Raw genomic sequence first — 23,801 nt, 5'->3', positions numbered from 1 at the left:
ATTAACTCTAATTCTCCGTTTTTTCAAAATAAATTAAAATTAAAAGTTACACATATATTTAATATTTGAATTATCAAATGCGCGGCTCGGCCATTGACAGCCTTTTATTGATATGAAATAATGCATTGCCTAGTGTCGAGATAAGCAATCGATTTAACATGTCTTTTTTAAGAGTGGATGGAATATAGATAAAAAATGAGAAGCGATTTATTTCTTATTTATAAAAAAAGGATTGAATCAATTTTGATATATACATTTGTATATAATATCAGATTCAAAAGAGATTTTTCTAAAACTATATTTAATTTTAAATAAATAAATAGATAAGATTAGGATTATGTTTTGTGCAGAAATAAAAAGAACATTAAAAATATTAACAGAAAAGAATTAATTAGACTAGATATAAATCGCATAGAGTTCTCTGCGACTGATTATGATTAAAACTGCAAGTTTTTTTGTGTCTTGCTAAATTTTTTCCGCGATAATAATGACTATGATAATTAAGCAATTATGACGAAAACAGCTTAACCAATCATCTTTTGATTTCCAGTTTATCAAATAATTCGTAATTTAAAAGAAATGCAATATATTTATATATTATATATTATATATTAAATATATATTATATATTATATATTAAATGCAATATATTTATATATTATATTGACGCTATTATAGCGTCATTCTAATGGCTTTACAAATCATATCAGAGTATTAATTGACTAATAAAAACGATATAAAATTTTTATCAACCTTTCAACCATATTAAAAAAATTTCGAAGATTTTACATAAATTTATGGCTTTTTATTATAAAGAATAAAAACACCTGTGAGACATGAAAGGTGATCAAAACGCAGTGAAATCATTGAATCACTTTATTGTCACACGCCATCTCTGGCATCGGGGGTATCTTTTATCAGATATATGATACTGGATACAGTCACTAACGTTTTATACTTAATTGTCTCGTGATCTCTTGCCGCGAACTCCGTGAATGAGGCGACAGCTTTTAGAGCGATCCGCGGTCGGTCGCACGCAATGTGAAGAAAAAATGCATATTATAATTTAAAAAAATGAAAATATAATATTCATACTGTGCAATGTTTACTTTGAATCAATTCGGATTTCTTCGATGTTTTCGAAAGCGAGAGTGAAACAAAGGTTCATGGAGTTCTCGGCCGAGATTCGCCGAGATGTCGTCTAAATATACTGCTTAAATTCTTTCGTTCTTTCATAATTTTATGCTTTTTGTCTTTCTTTTGTTCAACGAAAAGTGATAAATCTTCTCTAACGCCCGCTGTTTCATTTTTTAAACATGTGTTCTTTCTTTTTCGCTCTCTCTCTCATTCTTTCTACTTTTCGTTCTGCATTTCTCTCTCTCTCTCTCTCTCTCATCCTCTGTATAATATTTTTTACAGAAATAAATTCAAACATTTATTATGATAAAATTATAGAAATGTACGAGTCCCGTCGCGCGGATGCGCGGTTGTGTCTTCAGCAACGATATGCAAATCCAAATATAATAAAATTTTTCTCTTTTTCTATTCAATATTAATAGTAAAACTGCTTCACGCGGGCACATTATCTTACGACCAACTTATAACTCGTTCTAGAAGATGTCGGATCATATTGAAGAAAAAGAATTCGCTACTTCAACCGGAAATCGTGCGTTTGAAAAGAGTGCTAGAAAAGAATTTAATTAGAATGCCCGATAATTAATGCGTGTGCGCAACAACGCGCTTCTCGTAATAATCGATCAAAATTGACCACAAAACAATGACGCACAATCTGACTATAAGGTTTTTCAAGGTTCGTCGAAAATATACGGATACATCGGAAATACGAGTCGTTCGTGAGTTCACGATACAAGTTTACAGGATCACCTAAGCTACGTGATGGACTTCTCTCTATGAGAATATTGATCATTCATTTCTCAGCACGATATCTTGCCGATGTGGTCTCGTTTACGACAATTCCTCTGTTCCTTTTCGCTGACTTGTTCGCACATACTTTCACTCTCACATTTTCTCTCCAACCTCTCTCGACACATACATATATACACACCCTATTATATTTTATTATAAACCTAAATTGGCTCTCTAAATTTGACAAAAGTGGTACCCCTTGGCTCTCAGGCATTTTCATCGGTAATTGATGCTCTTTCATCTTCATTATGTTCTTTTTTTTGCTAGATCTTCTCTTACGATTTTTTCTTATTTTCACGTCCCAATCTTTATTAGCTTCTACTATTCATATCGATATTAGTACTCGGGGTTTCACCCTGTACTCTTTCAGTGAGTTAATTAATAATATATATAGGTACAAAGTCGAATAATAATTTGTGTTCGCGCGCGCGTTTCGTAGTTTAATATTATGTATATGTGTGATTTTCACGATACGCGTGTCCGATCCTAGAATTGAGCATGCCTATATACAGATGGGCATGGCAAGAATAAAAGTCGATGTGTATTTCTTCGAGCTGTTTCTTCTGGCAAATCAACACTCTCGTCGTACAATCGATACGATCTAAGGTATATAAATTTATTTGGTATTATTACTGTAAAGAATATTCGCGACGCGAAGACCAATTACATTACTTTCGTTATTCTCTTAAATTTTTATAGCCTGTAAATTTCCGTGAGATTTTTACTGATTCGTAAAATGTATCACATCTTATCATTATATTCTACTGCAATGCATGCATAAACACGTAATAAATTACTTGTTTTCGCTCAATCGCTCGCAAAAGTATGCAGTCTTTACAAATTTTTCATATTAGGTGTACAACTTTGCTTCCGCCGTTTTCCTATAGATGGCTTTAGCGATAAATAGTGGTCGAAATAAATAGATCATAGACGTCATGCAATAAAATTGGGCATCTGTCAATATAACCCCATAGAAACATTAGTCGATTTGTGTCTGCGTCATAAAGTTATTCTCGATTGAAAATGTCAGTTTACGAGCCAAATTCTCGTCATTTGCGGGAGATTTTAATTTTTTGCTTCAATGTGAAGCAATCTGCGGCTGAGGTTCATCGAATGCTCTCAAATAGTTATGGTGAAGCCTCTATTAGTGAAAGAACGTGTCGTGAGTGGTTTCAACGCTTCAAGAACGATGATTTTCACGTCGAAGACCGGCATAGCGGTGGAAGAGAGAAGGTTTTCGAAGATGCAGAATTAGAGGCATTACTTAATGAAGACTCGAGTCAAAGTCAAAAAGAATTGGCACGATCATTGGGAGTGGACAATACTTTGAATCATAAATGTATAACCAGTTTTTTACAATAAAGCCTCGAATTTCGGGAAAAAAACGGCGGAAGCAAAGTTGTACACCTAATATTATACAAAAATGCTATGATTTCTCTCAACTCTAAAAGCAAAATTTATTTAATCTGTAACAGTAAATCTGTAATATTTATTTTAAAATTTATTGATCGTTTTATTAATCAGAAATGCAAGATCGCGCGCAAGAAACAGCTTACGAAGACACAAGAGTATCGAATTAATTTCGCGAAAAATCTTACAGCCGTCCCTGTATAAACGGCGCATTACAAACTGAAGAGTTACGTTAGTAGTAGTAATAGTAGTCTTGTGTATTTTATCAATTAACTATTACAGAATTATATTTGTGTATTACGTCATCATTGTCCCACAATCTTGATAAATCCGTACATTCGCAAAATATGTACTTAGAAATGAGCTTATATAGTAATATTTTTTTTTTTTTCACAATACTTTACATACACATCTCTTCGGATTAGAATCCTACTTTTTGTCCTTGTTTTTTCACGAGTAAAAAAGCTTCTTTCTCTTGCCGTATGTCTCTAATTTAAGCATGTTATAGATATGATAAGATATCACCTCTCTCTATACAATTCTGTCGTTCCCTAAAACTCTCGATCGGTCTACCGATTTACGAGAAAAGTTACGTTATCTGGAATTTATATTCGTGAACATTCGGATTATCGATGACGCACCTGCATGACTCGACGGTAAATCAATGATACTTCTTTCGTTCTTTTCAAACTCTAAGCTAAATCTTACTTTATAGCTCGCTTAACGACGGATGCATGTATTTCGATGGCAATTCGATATAATCTCAGCACCGCGCTTACACTATCCGATCTTAATTCAAAAAACACGCGTTGTGAATCGCGTAGAAATAGTCGTATAGTATCGAAGAACGAAAATGCGAGTGTGAATGGGACAATCGTTTCAAGTTGTAAAGCAAGATATTATACTTGGTCAATTATTGTAAGAATTGCGATAAGAAAGATGTTGACATTGCTATCACTTAATCTTATGACTTTAATTACTCAAGAAACGTGACGCGAATTATTCCGGATAGAAATTCTCTGCGTTCAAACCTATATTTTTAGTGAATTGTGTGTGTTATCGATAAATCGGAGATTTACAAAAATATACGTAATATAGCCATTTAAAGCTACTGCATTCCATTTATCAAAGTTTTGTCAGTAATATCCAAGGAGTACCTTCCACGCATACAATTATAATAATTCATAATTTCAAAGCATGTCACGTGAAAAAAGATCACTTTGTCAAAAATTAATAAGACACATAAAGAAAATTCGCGCAGCGATCTTACCGATTTAGTATTTGTTTAATGTATCAAATTGCGAAAGCATACGTAAATTGCGACAAAATAAATATCGAAACGCAATATATGCTGCTTAAAAAATATTGAAAACTCGCTTTTCTTCGCACAAATATTCCTTTATGCTCTTTCCAATTTCTTCTCATAATTAACGTTGAAACATTTGTCGTGTATACGGAGTTTACACACACCAGACCTTAAATACTTGACAGAAAATAATTTTCTCTCTCTCTCTCTCTCTGTCTCTCACAATCTCTCAACTTCTCTCTCTCTCTTTCTTTCAGGGCATAAATGTAATTATTTACTAATTCACAGCAGACGCTTCACGTGCATGTGCATGCTCGCTGAATATATCTTCGCGAGTGTTTAAGATACGCACGAAGAAAGATCGAACACATAGCACGATAATCAAGATATATAAAATTAATGGCAAGCATTTACGCATTTCTTACAGAGATTTACAAAGCCTCTTAAATATTTAGTGTGACGGTCACTGCTTCTTTTTTTTTATTCTTGTACAAAAGCAGTACGAAAAAAAATTTTTGCCGCGACGCGCGTCCCGTTTACACAAGTTATATGGGCGGTTCGTTTTTTTTTTTTTTCAATTTGTTTCGAGAACTTTGGTAAATAAAATTCGTTGAAAACACAAAGCTAATTTATAATTCGTTTGAATATAATTTCTTTATATCCCGGCTTCCTCAAGATTACTAATTTCGCAAAAGCAGCCCCAAACGTAGATATCATAGGAATCGATTTATCAGTCTGCTTTATATTTGAAAAATGTGGTACTATATATAACACTTGCTCTATATTTTTTATATTATAATGGTTATAATGTCATTTTAGACGAGTTACCAAATAAAACTTAAAAAGCTGATTAACGTAATAGCGTGTACGATGACGAACAAATGTTATTATAAAAAAAGAACAAACTGTGTGTAATTAAAATGATGTGTAATTAAAATTATATCATCGTGCATTCTATATTTATTCCAAATTAATTTGAAAAAAAAATTAAATCACATTGACGTTTATTTAATTAATAGAGAAAACACGGAAAAACTATAATGATGATTGCAAATTGTAGAAACGATAAGTCAACAAGAATATAACGAAAATATCGCTATTATCCATTCAAACCTGCACACATATATCGCACACACAATTTCATATAGTTATTACATTATTTACATTAAATAATATATATATATATGTATATATATATATATATATATATGCTCTGACGGTGACATTCTTGACTAAAAATTTGACAACGATACATTGCCTTTTAGCCGATCGTTTCGGAGATCGGTATTTATAGTACTTGAACTGTCCTAGAATTATATACAAAGTTTGGAAACGTCTTCCATAAGCATATATGTAGTATATTTATATTTATATGTACTTGTTCTTTCTCGCAAGTCGATTAAATGAAGTGCATAGACCGTTCGTCACTTCATTTTTTACAATACTCGTTAATCTCTTTAATCACTTAATCTCACACACACACACACACACATATATATTTAGATTCGCTGAAAACGAGCGTCATTGTGTAATTGTTTGTATTCACATATTATTTATCTAGTACACCACATTTGAGTTCACATCTATCCCGAACTTGCTTGATTTGGTTGTTTTTCACTGTAAATAAAATAAACAAACGTATTAGTAATTGTATACATATATCATTATTAATTTATCACATGAAATATTGAATAATAAAGATTCTGTGTGATATTTATTCAAATATTATTATTGCATATATAAGTATATATTATATATAAATTTTATATATTAAATAATGCCAAAAAGATTGACAAATATATATAATTAATTTTTTCGACACCAATCAATATATAAAATTGATTAACATTTTTTAAGAAAATATACAAGAGGATACATAGGACTCCGAATACGGCACAAACTTACCTTTGCTTGTACTTTCGCATTTTTTGATATCGATAAAGATTCAAGCTATAAATATATTAAAAACTGTCACGACTTACTATGTATTTAGAAGGAAAAATTGAAATCATTGGGAAAAATGCAATGTTGTGCAAAGTTGAAAATTAATATGTGATATATACCAAGCAATATATCAGGATGTTTACGAAAATAGTTCCTATGTGTGAACAAGTGCGGAAAAATATTGAAATCGCAAGATGCAAGTACAAAAATTGCGTTTAAGGATTAATGAAAAAAGTTAAATTTTCTCACGTCGAGTCAAATTTTGGAAGCATATCACGTATACACAAATTTGAAAAAAAAAACAATCGATAGAGATAAAATGCGAGGCAACGAAGTACATCGAGAGCGCGCATGATAACGTAATCTTATATCGTTTATCGGTTATCTAGACTCTACGTCGACTACTTCGAAGCCGCATAGAATTATTTTTCTATATAATAGAGCACAGGCATTTTTAAAGAGAAGAGGAGATTTCTATACAGAACGTCATGGAAATGGAAAAAAGATATTGGCAACAACAAATGTGTATCAAGATTTCACATGGGTACTCGAGAAAATTTAATTGAAAAAACGTTAATTAATAAACGTGCTTAACGTACAAACGACATTCGATTATCAACGTATATCGCGAACATAAAAAAATATTTATAATTGTCATCGCGACAGTTCGCAATCGTATCGTCCGTTTCGTATGTACCCACGTTAAATCATTGTTCAACTATCTACGAACGATGCCTTGATTCTCAGTGCGTACCTAAAAACTATCTGGCGCTCCGGGAACACATGGCTGGCTACGTCTACATCTAGTCCTACATACAGACTAGTGGCTCGTCTGATATGCCGTACATGATATGTGATGTACTAGTGATGTTTCTAGAAAGACATGTCCTCTCCCGTACGTTTTTTCACACTCTTTTCTCGCATCGCTTTTGCGTTATCTTTCAATTTCATTCTTCTCTTTGTTTCTCTTTTTCTCTCCCTCTCGCGCGAAACCATCTATTGTATATTATCCGTATAATGTATTTATTTCTCGTATACTGCATATCACGTTAAACTGACTTTACCGTATTCAGAGCCAAACGTCACTCGTTATGTAGCCTTAGGCTTCAACATTTAATGTAGCTTACGAGGGGAATGCGCGTAGCGTGTTTAAAATTCTTTCGAAACATTTGTTGTCAACCGTAACGGAAGAATGCTAATATTATGATACAATAGAGAATTATCTATGATGCTATTCTCGACTCTTTTCAACGGTAAATATAACGGTAATCTTAAATAGTTATTTAACTCCAAATATACTTTACACCCGAGGCTATGTCATAATATCATCAAACGATGATTTTTCGCATGTCATTTAAGATTTTCACTTTCAATCTCTCTAATTGTTTACCAATAAATATGATACTACCTTATATACATCGAGACTCGTGCATTTCGGTATCCTATTAAAATGGTGAAAGCGACTATAGGTGCACCGCGAGATAGGAGCTCGGACTCAATTTAGTGTTTTTGCTATACTTTGCTCTACTGTAAGAAACTCAAACATCTCCTCGTTAAATACATGTGTAAAAGGAATTATTTCGGTACGTTCTTCGGACAGTCATTCTTTTAAATTTTAAAAGAATCGAGAGACGTGGCCGAAGATCGACGGGACAAAGCAAGGGATGGAGCTCCACTGACCAGGGCTTGGGTGTCAAACAGCTTGTACCATCCGAACACCATCTGATTGAGGTCCAGCTCATCCAATACGATCTGTGCAATACCCATGAACACTTTTTTCCCTTCTATCCGACCGTAATCGCCCCACACCGTCACCTGAAACCGCGATGTACGATAGAATTATAATCGAACATATATGCGTCTAAAAATGCACGCATTATAAAAAAAAAATAACAATATTAAAAGACGTACCTGTAATATGCAGCCCCGACAGTTTTCTTTGAAAGCCAACAATTGTTGATAGAACGGATCTAACGTCTTTCTGGCCATCATGGTTTTCGCTTTCTCTATGCATCTTTTACCGTTCACCAGATACAGCTTCACATAAGGAGCTGGAATAAGAATCATCAGCACTTGTTGATCGGGCGTTATTTATCCAAAACAATTTACCTGGTATTGCTTTGCTGCCTTGCTTCGCTTTAAGATCTTTGGCACGTATGACCTCTACTTCTAGATAACCCTTTGTGTGGCTCAACGACAGTTGAATCTCACCGAGGCAACGGGCACCGAGCGCCTGCCTCCCGACCACTTGGCCCGGTCCAAGATCTTCGATGAAGTCTCTCAACTGCCCTTCGCCTGCCATCCGCAGACTCGGAGACCAGCTGCGGTTTTCAAAATTATATATTTAGCAAGGAGAGATACGCAACTCTTTTATTTTGAAATACAACGGAAAATATATGAAATATAATTCGATAGAAAAGAAACGTTCGAAGAGAGTAAAAGAACACGTCGAGAAAGTATGAAAAAACCTGTGCTCACAATGCTTACCGTACGAGCAATGGAAATCGAAACTGTAATTTATGAGTTTTATATCCTTTCTTCCATTCTCTTGCTCGCACGTGAATTTATCGATCTAATATAGATCTAAGAACGTAATCTCTAATGAAGGAATAAAGCGCGAAAACTGCAAGCCGAAAATCAGAGTATTTTATATTATTCGAAAGAATCGAGATGCAATGAAAGAAGATTGCGAGGGATATAAAAATCATAAACGCAAAATTTATTATTTCGCAGGAGCGAGGGACAATTCTCGCAAGCCTTCGACGAAAGTTGTAAAAGAGAGAGAACACACCTCATTCAGTTTGAGAAAAGAAGAACTCACGCTGAAAGTGTAGTGTTGGTGTGTGTAGTGTTAATAAATATATATCATATATACATAGAAAAAGATTATATATATATATATATATATATATATATATATATAAGTTCAAAAACATACCAGATTATTAATGCATGCATTTTAATCTAAATATAGAGAGGAAAGAGAGAGAAATAGATATAATTTTTTAAATAATTATAAATAACAGTAATCAGTCTACTTTGATACGATTGATCAATCTTGATGCAAAAAGATATAAATGCAATTATCGATTAAAAATTTACTATTGTAATATATGACAGATTTTAATAAACGACTGATTACTGTTTCGTTGCTCCAAACTACATTTATCTACTTAACATGCTTCGCTAGAATCTTGGGAAAAAATTAAAGAATTAATTAAAAAAGTTATATTAACTTACACTTTTACTCGTTGTGGATATGCTACGCGTCGTTGAGAAGATTCGCGTTATTAACGCTAAGCGAAACTTTTTAACACAATTTCTATTATAAATATAAACATATCCATATATATTGAGCGTACATGATCATATATTTGCACAGAACTGTCATTAATCTAACTATGAACTATACTTAGAGATTAGATTCTTTTTTGTAATACCTTTGCATAAAGCAATCGTAGATCTCTCAATTGCAGAATAGTCGGACCTAAACTGCATCGTCAATCAATGACAAATATATTGTTACTGTATAATGATTTTAATATTATGATATCGTTATTTAATATGACAATATATTTAAAGTATCGGACAAAATCGTACGAATATGAAAAAAGAAAGTTGACACACTCGATCGCTGCCGATCACTTTCTGCGAGATTTCTCGACCATAAATAGGATACAAAATACCTCTGCCAAGAATAATAAATTATCAAAATTATTATTCGTAAACGTCGTGTGCCGAATCGACAAAACGTTTGCAAAATACGATTACTATCTGTAATTTACATGTAGTAGACACACGTCTACATATTTAATCTATTTTAATTCACGATCGTTTTCTCGATCCGGCGCGTATATTCTAAGAGGTACACCGCTGTTAGAAATACCTATTCTACGATATATCACAAAACACACTTTATGAAAATAGTAAGACAGCCAGAGTCATAAGACAGGGGGAAGGGCTGCTTTCCGAGGAACACACGCATGTCGATCTCACACAATAGATAGTACCTACTATATAAAATACAATGAATCGTACGGAAGGGAAAACGATCCTCCGCGAAGACATTCCTGGGTGATATTCACAGTGTCCTGCTTACCATGTGGATAGAGAATAAAGACTCCGCGATTACACTCTGACATATATATATATATATATATATATATATATATATATATATATATATATATATATATATGTGTGTGTGTGTGTGTGTGTGTGTGTGTGTGTGTGTGTGTGTGTGTATACAGGGTGAGGCATCTAAGACAGGCCACCCGAATAACTCCCACAGTTTTGGACATAGGAGAAAATGTTTGAAATAAAAGTTGTATGGTATCGAGGAAATCTTGTGGAAATGAACATTTTTTTTTTTTTTTGGGTGGAGGCGTTTAGGAAATTTGAAAGTCATCTTCATTTTTTTAAATCGAACCACCCTAATTTTTTTTATAAAAATCGATTCCTCGCAATATTTGGCACAAAAAATTATAAGGGTAAGATGGCCAAAAAGTGAATAGTTAACGAAATATTTTGTACTTTATTTTGATATAATTTTACATAAACCTTAGGAGGAATCGATTTGTATAAAAAAATTAGGGTGGTTCCATTTAAAAAAATGAAGATGACCTTCAAATCTCCTAAGCGCAATCCACCTAAAAAGGCATGTTCACTTCCGCAAGATTTTCCCCTCATAACTTTTATTTCCAACATTTTCTCCTATCTCCAAAACTGTGGGAGTTATTCGGGTGGCCTGTCTTAGATACCTCACCCAGTATAATGGATACAAAAGTGCGTGTATGTATATGTGCAACGGTGCTCCGAAGTAATGCGATACAATCATTTGCCACACAATCAAGCAATTAAAGCCAAGACGACAACAACATCGATAATGGACGATAATATTTTTTATGGGCGCTTTTGTTTTGTGGAGCACTCAGGAATGAAAGAATTTTCGAAAGAAAGTATAAAAAAAGTGGACGGAAAAAGATACAGCGAAATATAAAACTTATGTTAGTCAATTCGTCGAAGACTATACTTTGATGCATACTTCTTCCTCGCATTGTAAAACCGACATAAAATAACCGTATAATACAAAGACTACTCTACTAACATAAGAAAGAGATACTGCGTCTCATAAAATTCAACTCTGATTATATAAATTATTACTCGTCACATCGTAAACTCAATAAAGTTATAAGAGAGAGAAGAGGATAAATAAAATGTACGGAAATACAAAATATTTGTTTTGACGTAAAACATGATTATATAATGTGCCATTTTTAAATATACAAGTTTTTAATTTTTATACATGACTGTACTGCATTTTTGAGAATCGAAAAATATGATTGAAGAAAATTGTAGAGATATAAAATAGAGATGAAAAATAAGTGAATTATTTTGAATACAAATACTGATAGAAACGAAGGAAAAAAAGCGTGTGTGGTCATATAATTACATAATTTAAATCATAGACACATACTGATAATACATCTTCAATCGCATGAAGATGTAATAATTAAAGCGTTTTTACGATTTTTTTGTGCAGATAAATCTTACAAGGAGAATGAGAGAAATGGATCAACAAGATTATTCCTTGTCTATAACTAAGATAGTCTCGTACAATAACATTTTTAATAACTAATAATAATTATTTTAACGGCATTCATTTGGACAATATGATTAATAGAAATCAAAATATATTTTTTAATTAGCAGTTCTGCGAATGACAAAGAATAAGTCCCCGCTGATTGAAGAATGAAAAGACAATAAACTTACGTGTACGTTGACAAACGAGAAGCAATGTCCTGCGAGCCGTAAGTTTTAAAATAATGAAAAAGCTCACTTATATTAAGCGAAATAAAAAAAACAAATATTCATTGAGATGCCGACCCTAACAATAAGCGTTATATCCAAAGCTCGACATCATTGCTCATAATTTAAGTCTTTTTAAAATTCAACGGACAAAAGAATTACCATATATGTATTTAATTATATTTCATATATACTAAGCAATTTTTTAAATATATTTTAATAAGCTAATATAATATTACTCTAATAGAAGAATAATTTAATAGAATAATTATATAAAATACATATAAATAGAAGACTAATATCCGTATTCATAGTCCTTCCTTATTTTAAGGACGGAGGAAGCCTCCATGAAGGATTCCTTGAATCTGCAAGGCCACCTTGTTTCATAGATGGACCTCGAGTCTCCCTTTCAGAAGGAAGGAATATTTTAGGGATTTTTAGTGACCGACTGGAGGCAGCACCGTTTTATGCTGCCTGCAACTAATTTCATATAATACATATGAAATCTTTTTCGTATCTTCAAAAAATTCCAGGGGATTTTCCCAATCGCGAATGTATCTTTTCGGAATCCGCCACAGAATCCGATTCTCTGGATTTTCGTCTTCAAATCCATCGTCAGAATCATTTAAAAATTCATTGTCCATTATCCCTTTTTCCTTTATACACTTTCAGTTTGAGAGCGCGACAACAAATAACCACAGATTAAAATGTAACGAAACTAATTTTTGGAGGTTATATTTGGTTATATTCTGCGTATCGTCTGCTAAAAAGGTCGCATCCACTCCTCAAGGAAGCTCGTGACCTTCCTTGAGATAAGGGAGCCAATAAGATTCCTTGTTCGGTCAAGGAAAGTTTATGAAACGTGGAACGAGGAACAAGGAATCCTTATTCCTCAAGGACGGACTATGAATACTCTAAGATAATTTCATTGTTCTTTTCCTAGTAGTAGATATATTGATAAATAAATAAATTCATATTCTAACAACACAACTTACAGCTCATCTCGTTTAGTCAAGATGCACGTGGCCTATAGAGGAGCAGAATATAAATGAAACTGATAAATCTCTGATAAAAAAAGTCATGATGAATCGCAGAGATGATAGAAAGGGAGAAATAGAAAAGAGGGAAGAGATAGAAAGACAGAGAGAGAGAGAGAGAGAGAGAGAGAGAGAGAGAGAGAGAGAGAGAGAGAGAGAGAGAGAGATAGTGTGAGTGTATGTATCAGGAATCTCGCGCTTCCGCTCGCAGAATTTGTCGCCACAGATGGGGTCCATTACTTACGAGCTTCCTTCGGAACTAGAGATCGAGTTGAGACTCCCGGCGGTATCGCTGGCTGCCGATCCCGCCTGTTTGCTGTCAAAGCGCTGATAGGCCGGCATGATCTCCTCGGATCGTTGTATGCTGCTCGGCGTGCTGTTGCGCTTCCGGCTCGCTAAACCGGCACCGCGTGCCACGGCGCCGCTGCCACTGATGATCATCCCGCCGCACTCTGCGTTTGTAAACCAAACAAGAAACACCGCTAAACTATTGTCTTTAACTAAATACATCGCCGGTATACAGCCGCAGCAGCTGCCTCGTCCAGGTATCCGAAGGGGGTTGCCGAATGGGCATCACTTAATTAACGTGCAGCGTCTCCGCACGTGCAACGATGGAATCACAGAATACGGACCATTTCAACATGTAAGATATGTATCTGTTAAACTACTTCTCTTTTTCTTCCCCTCTCTCTCTCTCTCTCTCTCTCTCTTTCTCTCTTTCGCGCAAACTTTTTACCCTCGTGCTCTCTTTCCCTCGCTCTCTCGTCCGATCTTTCCCTGTTCGCTTCTTAGAATCAGTCTAATGATCAGCGATAAAATGCAAAGAGGTATTTGAAAAATGAGATCCTGCAACCGTAAAATAAGGGGAAAAGGAAGAGGTGAGAATATATAGAGGTGTTGTGATATTTGTGATATTTGGAGCGAAATGCAACGAGATAACATCGCGCGGGCACACATTTGCATTTGACACCGAAACAAAAAAAATATGCTTAATCTTAGAGTATCCTATGTACGTTAAAAATTTAAATTTTCTGACGTCCGTCACAAATAATAAACGATAGCGTTTGCATGAATCGTAACAGAACTTTCTTTAGCGTTATAAGACACATTCAATAAAGTGACTCCCCGTGAAAAAGAGAAATTTTATTATCGATCATCTATAGTAAGAGTTTTGTTCGAATAATCCGTGCAATCGCGAAGCCCTTGAAGGACTGAAGAAGCGTAAATAAATGGGACCTCGTCTCTTTGTCACGCTTTGTCATATCTTCATCTTATTAACTCACGCAGGCTCTATCGTGATCAAAATTAATCGTAACTACGTCAGAAAATCACTAGTATGCTGGGTATAAAATTTAATCAGCGACAACTCTAGAAAAATTGCTTAATACGTATATATACATCTATTATATTAAATAAATTTTATAGATTTTCCGGACCTCTTAAATACACACAGATAATTATACACACAAACATATACATATTTTAATAATTCGAAAGCTGTCAAATCTAATAATTTATACAAAGAAGGCTAAAGAGAAGAAGAAGAAAAGTAGAATGAAGGTCCTGTAATTATCAGACGGTGTACGTAAGAATTGTCCGGTAAATATCTGATTATACATTCAACGGATTCGCAATCAATAATCTTAAGAATATTAAAAAACGTAAAAATATACGCTCGTAAAAGCACTGCAACGATTCGAGACATTGAAAAATTCAAAAGCCGCGTGAATAGCGCACTCTCACCTGAAGCACGTATCAACACAGCGGCTTCTAAGAAATAATAAAAAAATAATCAGTATCAAAGAGAGTGGTGGCCAACTTACCTCGATGCCATCGAGAAATTCAAGTTGACCACGCGACGATCTAGATTGGAAAAGCTGTATGGAACGGAACGATTATAACGTGTGACACACGGTGCCGACACTATTCTAGAGTCACGAAAAGACGCCAGAGCACAACTATACTTGTGTGCAACTAGAATGTGAGTTTCCTGATCTGCGTGGTACGCTTCAACATAATGTAATAACCCAACTGGAGATGCGCGCGCGAAGTGCATTTCCAGAGAGAGAGAGAGAGAGAGAGAGAGAGAGAGAGAGAGAGAGAGAGAGAGAGACACAAAAAAAAAGATAGACAATTTGACGACACGGCGATGTTACAGCCCAGGAAACTCTCGTGCGAATTGTTTTTCTAGAAATAACGTATCAATACTACGTAGAAATAGCCTCTACAATCTAGAATAAACGAGAAGGAAAGAATCACCTCTCGTGACTATTTGGTAGAAACGTGCAGATTCGCAAAATACTTTCTTCGATTCGTTTAGGGAAAAAAAAAAAAAAATGAAGAAGCAACATTCGTCGGCAATATGACAAGAATCTTTCGCAGATCCGTCGTTCACTGCTTGCAAAATCAGAGAGCTTTAGTCGCAAGAGAGTATTTTCCGACAACAATCACGAGAGACTCGCAATCGACCCCGACTAAAGCACGGCCTCTAAAAGAGTGATATGTGTAGTGTGTTTTTATTGTCGCTGTCAACATTCGATGTCGTCAGATCGAACGATAGCTCTTGTTCTTTCTATCGCAAGTCCTCCCATCTGCAACTGTGTACTCACATATTTCGTCGAAGGCTTGATCCAATTTACGATTAATGAAATCAAAATATCTGATTAAAAAAGAGATGTCTAACAATGTCTCGCTCTTGCCTGCGCAACATGATAATCTCTGTAAACTATTTATATCGTATATATCATTTATATTCAAGGATTAAACACGGATGACGAAACACCGTCATTATGTGTGGATCTTCGCGCAAGAATTCATCGTCACCGGGACATCAAAGTTTGAGACTCGCGTCCTGTAATAAGACCTCCGTTGGTTCCTCGCTCCCGCGCAGTAACGCAAAAATTTTATGAGGAAAGTAAAGCGAAAGATGTGAAAAAGAAAGGTGTGATTCTACACTGTATGAGAGAGGAAAGCTAATGTCGGACCTGTCCCCGTCGCCGCTCCCCTCGCCGTCGCTGCTCGCGGAACTCGGTTGTCGTCCGCTCCTACCACCAACCGTATCCTCCGGCAGGACCTCCTCGCTCCTGTGAACTGTAAAGGACGACTTCCCCTTCTTCCCGAAACCCAGCCGCCGTTTTCGTCCTTCCTCGCCCACGCATGTACCACCAACAGACGCACGTGGTATGTTATGGATTTTGCGTGACGTGATATAGTTTGTTGTGGTTGTTGTTGTTGTTGTTGTTATTCGTTGTAGTTGCAAGTTGCGGTAGCAAGAGCAACAGTTGTCGTGAGCGTGGTGTCAGTTTATCAGAACGATTTTACATGCGTATATATTGTTTTTTTTTTTGTAAATGTGACAGAATATCGGTTCGTGGTTTTTTTTTTTTTTTTTTTTTTTTGCGTAATAGTGACGATCGGTCCAGCAAATCGATCGATGATCCGTATGGAATGTTCCATGAACACAGCCCGGGCGACGATCGGACCGCCGCGATGAGAAATCGTGCAGGTGGGTGCAGATCGATGACGTGAATAGTCCCCCAGCGTCGAGAGATGGTTGGTTGGTGGAAGTAAAGTGTGAGTGTGTTTCATGTCGAAGAGAGGCGGATAAAGATGAGGTGGGATGGCGGAGAAAACAAGAATACAATTAGAATGTATACATACTGCCCCGTTTACTGGGTTTTTTTTTCGCTTGTTTACGGTATGCTCTTGTTATCGTCCAAATGTTAGAATGTTACTCGTCGATGATGTTTGAATTATGGTAACATGGCCAAAGAGAAAGCAAAAATCTCAAGAAAAAGAATAATCATATTGCTTATAGTTTCCTTCAAGCTCAAATACGACTTTGTTCTCAGAAATGCTCTATCACACATTGCCATTATAACATAATTTATCATATTATAGCTACGATACGTGATCCGTTAGAAAAAAGAGAGCTCCTTATGTCGTTTAAAATTAAAAATATTGTTAGAATTTTAAGTTGCAAAAAAAAAATATCTATTTTAAGGATTAAAGTTGAAGAGTTAAGGATAATAAAATTTTTGTATAATCTATTAAATTTATTACACACATCGTAGAAAAGTTGCAATTAATTATCCATTCTATTTTAATCAATTTTGATATCCAATTCGTATCTGGAAATTCATATCCAGTAATGGGAAAAATCCCTATTTCGCAAAAAAATTTTCCGCTTTTAAAATTTTTATTTAATATTTACATCTATTGCATTAATAATGCCGTATTAATTTTTTTATTAATTTCAAATTTATTGTTCGATATTAAGTTTTTATTTAATGATCATGACGAGAAATCTTCAAGTTTGAATAAACGATTAAGAAATGTTCGAATAGTTAGTTTAAATCAGTAATCACACAGTATCAATACACTTACTGCAAATAATTACTCTTTTCCTTGAAATTAAAAAAATTATTTTTCGTTAAACTGTATTGAATTAATGAATGTTCGATCGTAGGAACCAAGATTCGTGGAATGGGAAGAATAAGATATAATAGATAAGCAAGAAATTAATAAATATGCAGAATACTTTTTGTATCATTTCCAATTTCCTAATTATTCTATAGATTTGTGCGTGTGTGTGTGTGTGTGTGTGTGTGTAAATATTTTATATACGTTTGAATATAAAAATTATAACCAATTATATATTATATAATTGCAATTAGAATCGCTTGAGAGTTCAATCAACACGCACAAGCATTTTCAACTACTTACATTGATTGATTCTTTAATTAAACAGACACATATTGTGGTAAGTAATATTTCTACCTGTGGTTCCTTATTTCTCTTATTCTTCATTCGTGTTTTGTTGTTTGATAAAAATATATAATCGACAAAAATTCTATCGACCCCGCGCGCATATACGTTCAAGTTACATTAAATTTATTTTCATTGCTGATACGTTTATACGGAATATCCCCTATGCAGGTAGAGTACAGATTGTGATACATATTTGTTGTCAAAATAATGAGCATTTTTTTCCTGCGACAAAATTTCCGTTAATGCATCATTTTCGAGATATCTTATTTTCCGATATTATTCTTCGTATGAATATTCATAATAATTGAAGACGAGATAATGAGGAGAAACTAAAAACTACATAAATAACGTTTACTTTGTTTACACATCAGAGTTAAGGAGCACGCTCTCTTCGCTGCCATCAACTTAAATAAAATTTATTTAAGTATTTCATTATATATAAAAATGTAAATATATACTTTTCTAATTATAACAGAATTACAATTTTTACAATTATGAAAGATTAAAAAAGACAGTAAATCTACACTGTATTGATAATATAAAAAAATAAAATATTTCAAAAACAATGAATTTCTGGAAATTTGGCCAAAGATAGAAGACGCTTATTTTTTGACAAGAAATACCGATCTATATTCTACCTATACGAGTATACACTGTATATCAAAAATAGCAATATGTCAATGATATATTTACATCATCCTCATTTATGCACGTAGCGAGAGCACACCGTTATAATCTACACACTAACGGTACTAGACTACGCTATCCTAATTTACGAAATATCGATGTTCTGAAGAAAATGAAGATCTCCTTTTTCACTAAAGAGAGAAGATATATAAATGTCAGGAAAACTATCTAATGTCGCGTGAGATAGTATCCATACATTGATCAAATCGCTTCTAATATCGCGTATCGAGGGAGGGAAACGTTATTATGTTCGCGCCAACGATCGATCTTTACGAAAGAATGGACTATGTATAACGTTGAGACAGTCTAAACGCAAACTTAATTAGAAAGTGGCCAGTGTGACAATGTGTTACCTGTCGCAGATAATTGGCTGGTGCTGTTGCTCTTTTTCCCGAGACCCGTTTGATACTGCACCGCGCTTCCGCTGCTACTGCCGCTTCCGCTTTTACTTCCTGGCGAGCTTTTACGGCCTCGCTTCGAAGCATCTTCAACGTTCAATGCAATCGCCGTGTCGCTAAAACTACCCGTGTCTGCGAAACAATGATGAAAACGTGTTTGTGTGGATATGATCGGATTAACGCGACCCGAACTTCAAGTATAATGCTTCGTTTCGCATTTTCTCGAAATATTTTCTTTTTTCTTTTTTTATTTTTTTTTCTTCTTTTTTTGCGACGCATCAGAGCTTTGAAGATAAAAGAATGAAAATTGTTGGAGAATACAAATATAAATTTACACAATTAATTACGACCAATTATATGTTATAAATTTTACCAGAAGATACGAAACATATAAATGCTAAAAGCAATGCGTGTTCAATCTTTACTATTGTTGAACGACAAACAAAGGAAGACGTTCGTGACTTTGCGAACTCAAAGAAAACTTTCATAAAACGTTTGCACGGACGTACGTCCGCAATTCTCTAACTACCGACTAAATCCGAGTGTAACGAGTTCGTGACTGCAAATCTCGACGAAAATTTATGTTACTACTCCGCAAAGCTCTTACTTTTTCGGCTATACGTCACTGCATCATGACGGTAAAATCAATGCCATTCTTACGAAGAATTAGTACACATCAGTGAAAGACCAAAGTTAGACATCGAACAGAATTTTTGTTAAAGGAGATAAAATATATAAAAGTAAAAAGTAAAATATAAAAAAAAAAAAAAGTTCTAACATTCGAGAATTAATTTAATTTCATTAATAAGTTCAATTTTCGATATTATCAAAGACACATAGAAATGCTACGGACACAATGTTTATTTGGACCAATGAAAATAATTAGAACGCATTTTTTTATTATCTACAAAATAAAACTAAAAATTTTAAATTTATCGAAGCAACTTTGTCGATTTTTTCAATCCGTGTAAAAAATTGTACTTTTTTTTGGTCGGTCTAATTAAACTTTTTCTCTCACCTTTCTCATCTTGGGGCACATCGGCGTTACTGAGGCTTCTAGTAAACTGGCTTCTCTTGTCGTGCCCGTCATGTCCGTTGTCGGTGACCTGGCGTCTAGATGTCTTCTCGTACGAGCTCGATTGGCCGCTGTACTCTCTGCTTTCGGGCATGGACGAAGAACGACGAGTCCGTGCATCATCATCATCATCACGATGATGGATGGCGGTGTCGACGTCGACGTCGTAAACGGATTTTTTTCGGAAGGATCGTCGTCGGGCGGAGAACGACGGTGGCCGCGGCGGCAGGTACGTCACATTAGCAACGTGCGGCGACGTTTTCGTGTTTTGTGGGTGTTGGTGGTGATGATGATCGTCGACCCGTGGGTGGTAGTTTTTAGCAGTGTCGGAGGTAGCGGTTTGGGAATCAAAGAGACTCGAATTAGCGTTACCAGGGCGGGGTGCTCGGTTACGGGGCCTACGCGGATCGCACGGGCCAAATCCGCAGTTCTCGCTGCACTGGCTCTCGCTTTCCATCGAGTACTCGTAGTACTCGAGGGTGTCGCTGATCGCCACGTTCCTCTTACTACTTCCCTGCGGTTGTTGATGTTGGCTTTGCCGCTGCTGACTCGGACCCCTCTGCTGTTGTTGCTGCTGATGACGCTGCGCGAGCTGCTGCTGTTGCTGCTGATGTTGTTGCTGCCGCTGCCTCTTGTCGAGCAGTTCGAGATCCCTAGCCTCTGGACAGCTGCTGTTTCGCCTACGATATCTATGCTTCGATTCGATCGATGACCGCCGAGTGTCGTCGACCTTTCGCGACAGCGATCCCGACCTACCTAACTCCGAGGAGGACAGCTCGCGACACTCGGGGCAACTACTCTTACGCCTAGCGCGCGACGACGCATATCGGGCTTCGCGACCCGAGGAACGCTGCGACCCTGATCTAACTAGCTCGCGAGTGACGTCCGCATAACTGCGATTATCCTGACAACAATTCTCGTAATCGTGTCTTTCGTTTAATAAGTAGCTATCACGATCTTGTTCCGCGTCGAGGAAGCCCGATCGACCGTTCGCTCTAGTCTCTGCCGCGAAGCCCGAGGAAGTGATCCGACGGAAATGATCGGCGCCGACGACCGTCTCCACAGAGCCGAACTCTTCGTCAGAGTCCAGCATGAAACTCGACGTCCTTTCGTTACCTCTTCGCGTGCCGTGTATTCGCAGATCTCTGCTCTCTGGACAGCTGCTGTTTCGCTTGCGGCGGTACATGCGTCTGGTGCGATCCGCAATCGAGCTTAGGTCCTCGTCCGAGTATAGAGTCGGCGTGGATTCGGTTCGTTGAATCGTCAGCCTTCTATTGTCTGCGGATGCTCTCAACTGAACGTCTCTGGCACGCGGACTTTCGTAGTCAGACTCTCTACTGCCTCTTCTGCTTCTTCGTTTTCGTCTTCGCGGCACGGTAGACGAGGAAGACTCGTATTCGTCAAAGGGACGATAACTGATGTAATCGATTGTCGATGTAAGCTTTCCGCCGTCATCGTCGGACTGTGCGTAATGTTTTCCCTGATAGTACTCACCGTCGTACATCGATCCGGCGATTCTTAAGTCTCGAATACTTTCATTTAGATAGTCGAATCGCTTTTGCTCGTAATCATCTTTCTCTCGCTCTATGAATCCTTCGTCGTAATCGGTGTCCCAGTTCTCGTAATCTTTGTATTTATCCCTTTCTCCGTGTGATCGCAGGATACTTTTAGCGTCTTGCGATGTCCACTTCTCGTCTACGTTAGAGATGTCATGGATCTTCGTAACGGATCTCGCGAGCATATTGCGATCATAATTTTTATCGGATGACAGAATCTCTTCGATGTTGCAGTAGATATGATCGCCGATCGTGTTACAAAGATCACTTTCTACATTCTTCATTTTTTTCTCCGAGGATATATCTCTGATGTACGAAGATTCGTGATTCAAATAACTTTCGTCCACGTATTTTCTCTTGCTGGTATCGTCCTTGTCCAACACATTTCTCAGATTGGATCGCTCGCTGTCCGCTAAACGCGAACCGTACGTAAATTGATAATCATCGATGCCTCGCTTGTCGAAACTTGGAACGTAAATTTCCGTCTCGCCACAGCTGAGCTCCGAGTCGTATCCGTAAAACGGCTTATGATCTTGGAGAAGAAAATCGTAATTCGTTTCCTTACTCGTGAGATCTGTAGGCACTTTGTCGTCGCCATTAGAATCGTAGTAGGACTTGCTCTGATCGCCCAGCGCCGGTATCTTGTCGCCATAGCCGGCGTCGCTGAGAGAGAGATTCCGCTTGAGCTTTCTCCGGGCGGTCCTGAGACTGTCGTCGCTGAATATGTTGCTCGAAATGCTCTCGTACTCGAAACTCTTGGCCCGGCGCGATAGCAGACCGACGGATCCTGGCCTAGTACCGAAACGATCATCACCGTATGTATCGTGCATCACGTCGTAATCGAAGCTCCTAGCCTTAGCGGTTAAGAGAGACCTACGCGGATGCGGACTAGCATCTATGCTCCTAATATCGAGATGATCGGGGAAATCATCGATCGAACCCCTCGAGACAATCGTCGTCCCCGCTGTTGTCGCCGTGCACTCGTCGCACGACTCTTTACGCGACGACAACGCGTCGCGGTCGTTCGCGTGACACGACGCCGAATACTCGGAGCGAAATCTCTCCACGAAACGATCGTTAAAGTCGACTCGAAGGCAGTCCTCGACGTATATTTCCGGTATACGATTCTTAGCGGCTACGAGTCTCTCTGGCCTGAGTATGTACCCCTCGGAAACGCTGTACTCGCTGGTCTCGGGGCTGTAATATCTCAGCATGTTCTCGTCGACGGTCTGCGATCTCGTGAAGGGCGTACGCATCTTTTTGTACAACGAGCGCACCACTGCGGACTTGCTCCGTACGAGGGGACGCGGAAGGAGGGGACATTTGCCGGGGTTGTTTTTGGGCTGTTTGGCGGGATTACTGTTGCTTGGACAATGGCATTCGCTGCAGGGTACCCTAAGTCTGTGCCTGCGCCTATTGCGCCTAGGGGGCGGGGGCATGGGGGATATGACACCGGGTATTAATACGTTTTTAACTGTCGGTCTGCAAACAATGTTTTTCATATAGAGAGATTTAGCGCTCTTGCGAGAACACAAATCAAAGGGTGAACCCATTCCGCTTTTTTTTTTTTACTTTTTTCTTTCTTTGATGTCTACCGCGCGTTCGCGATCGATCGAACTCGTATATCGCATCATGAAATCTCAGAACTCGACTGCTGCCGAGAGCAACGGGTTGGCATTTCAGAAGAGACACGCGGCGATCGATGTACTGTTTTTCTTTTCTATAATGTGTCAGACAAGGCACAACTAATGCCCTAACTGTTCGACCAACGACACGCACTTATGAGATCCCTGCTTTCTTAGAATGGGACACATTTATTAAATGGACATTGACACAGAGTGCGTAGGAAGTGCAATCTATAATCGCTTCGTAGAGAAGGCGGGG

The 23,801-nt window shown here is 36.9% G+C and overlaps 1 protein-coding gene across 13 annotated transcripts in view; it reads right to left on the bottom strand.

Moving 5' to 3' along the window:
- Positions 1-862: 862 nt before the first annotated feature.
- Rim (Rab3 interacting molecule) overlaps positions 863-23,801 on the bottom strand; it is a 72,275-nt gene continuing 49,336 nt past the window's right edge. For 6 of the 13 annotated variants that reach the window (XR_011447344.1, XR_011447339.1, XR_011447340.1 and 3 more), the window contains 7 exons: positions 20,305-22,709; positions 19,242-19,418; positions 13,676-13,883; positions 8,696-8,907; positions 8,498-8,637; positions 7,341-8,401; positions 863-6,259 (listed from right to left, as the gene is read on the bottom strand). Coding sequence is in view for 2 of the 13 variants with exons in the window: in XM_070301304.1 (XP_070157405.1) it covers positions 6,257-6,259; positions 8,267-8,401; positions 8,498-8,637; positions 8,696-8,907; positions 13,676-13,883; positions 19,242-19,418; positions 20,305-23,399 (3,970 nt within the window). In the remaining 11 variants the exon portion in view is untranslated. Of the gene's footprint in view, positions 6,260-7,340; positions 8,402-8,497; positions 8,638-8,695; positions 8,908-13,675; positions 13,884-16,415; positions 16,573-16,628; positions 19,020-19,241; positions 19,419-20,304; positions 23,400-23,801 lie in introns of those variants that run through there. The other 7 variants (XR_011447337.1, XR_011447334.1, XR_011447338.1 and 4 more) reach the window with 4 other exon arrangements.

The sequence above is a fragment of the Polyergus mexicanus genome, unplaced genomic scaffold, assembly GCF_030449975.1.
Source record: "Polyergus mexicanus isolate NDT 795.1 unplaced genomic scaffold, iyPolMexi1.0 SCAF_9, whole genome shotgun sequence".
NCBI classification, from domain to species: Eukaryota; Metazoa; Arthropoda; class Insecta; order Hymenoptera; family Formicidae; genus Polyergus; species Polyergus mexicanus.
This window is presented reverse-complemented; position numbering and strand designations above follow the sequence as displayed.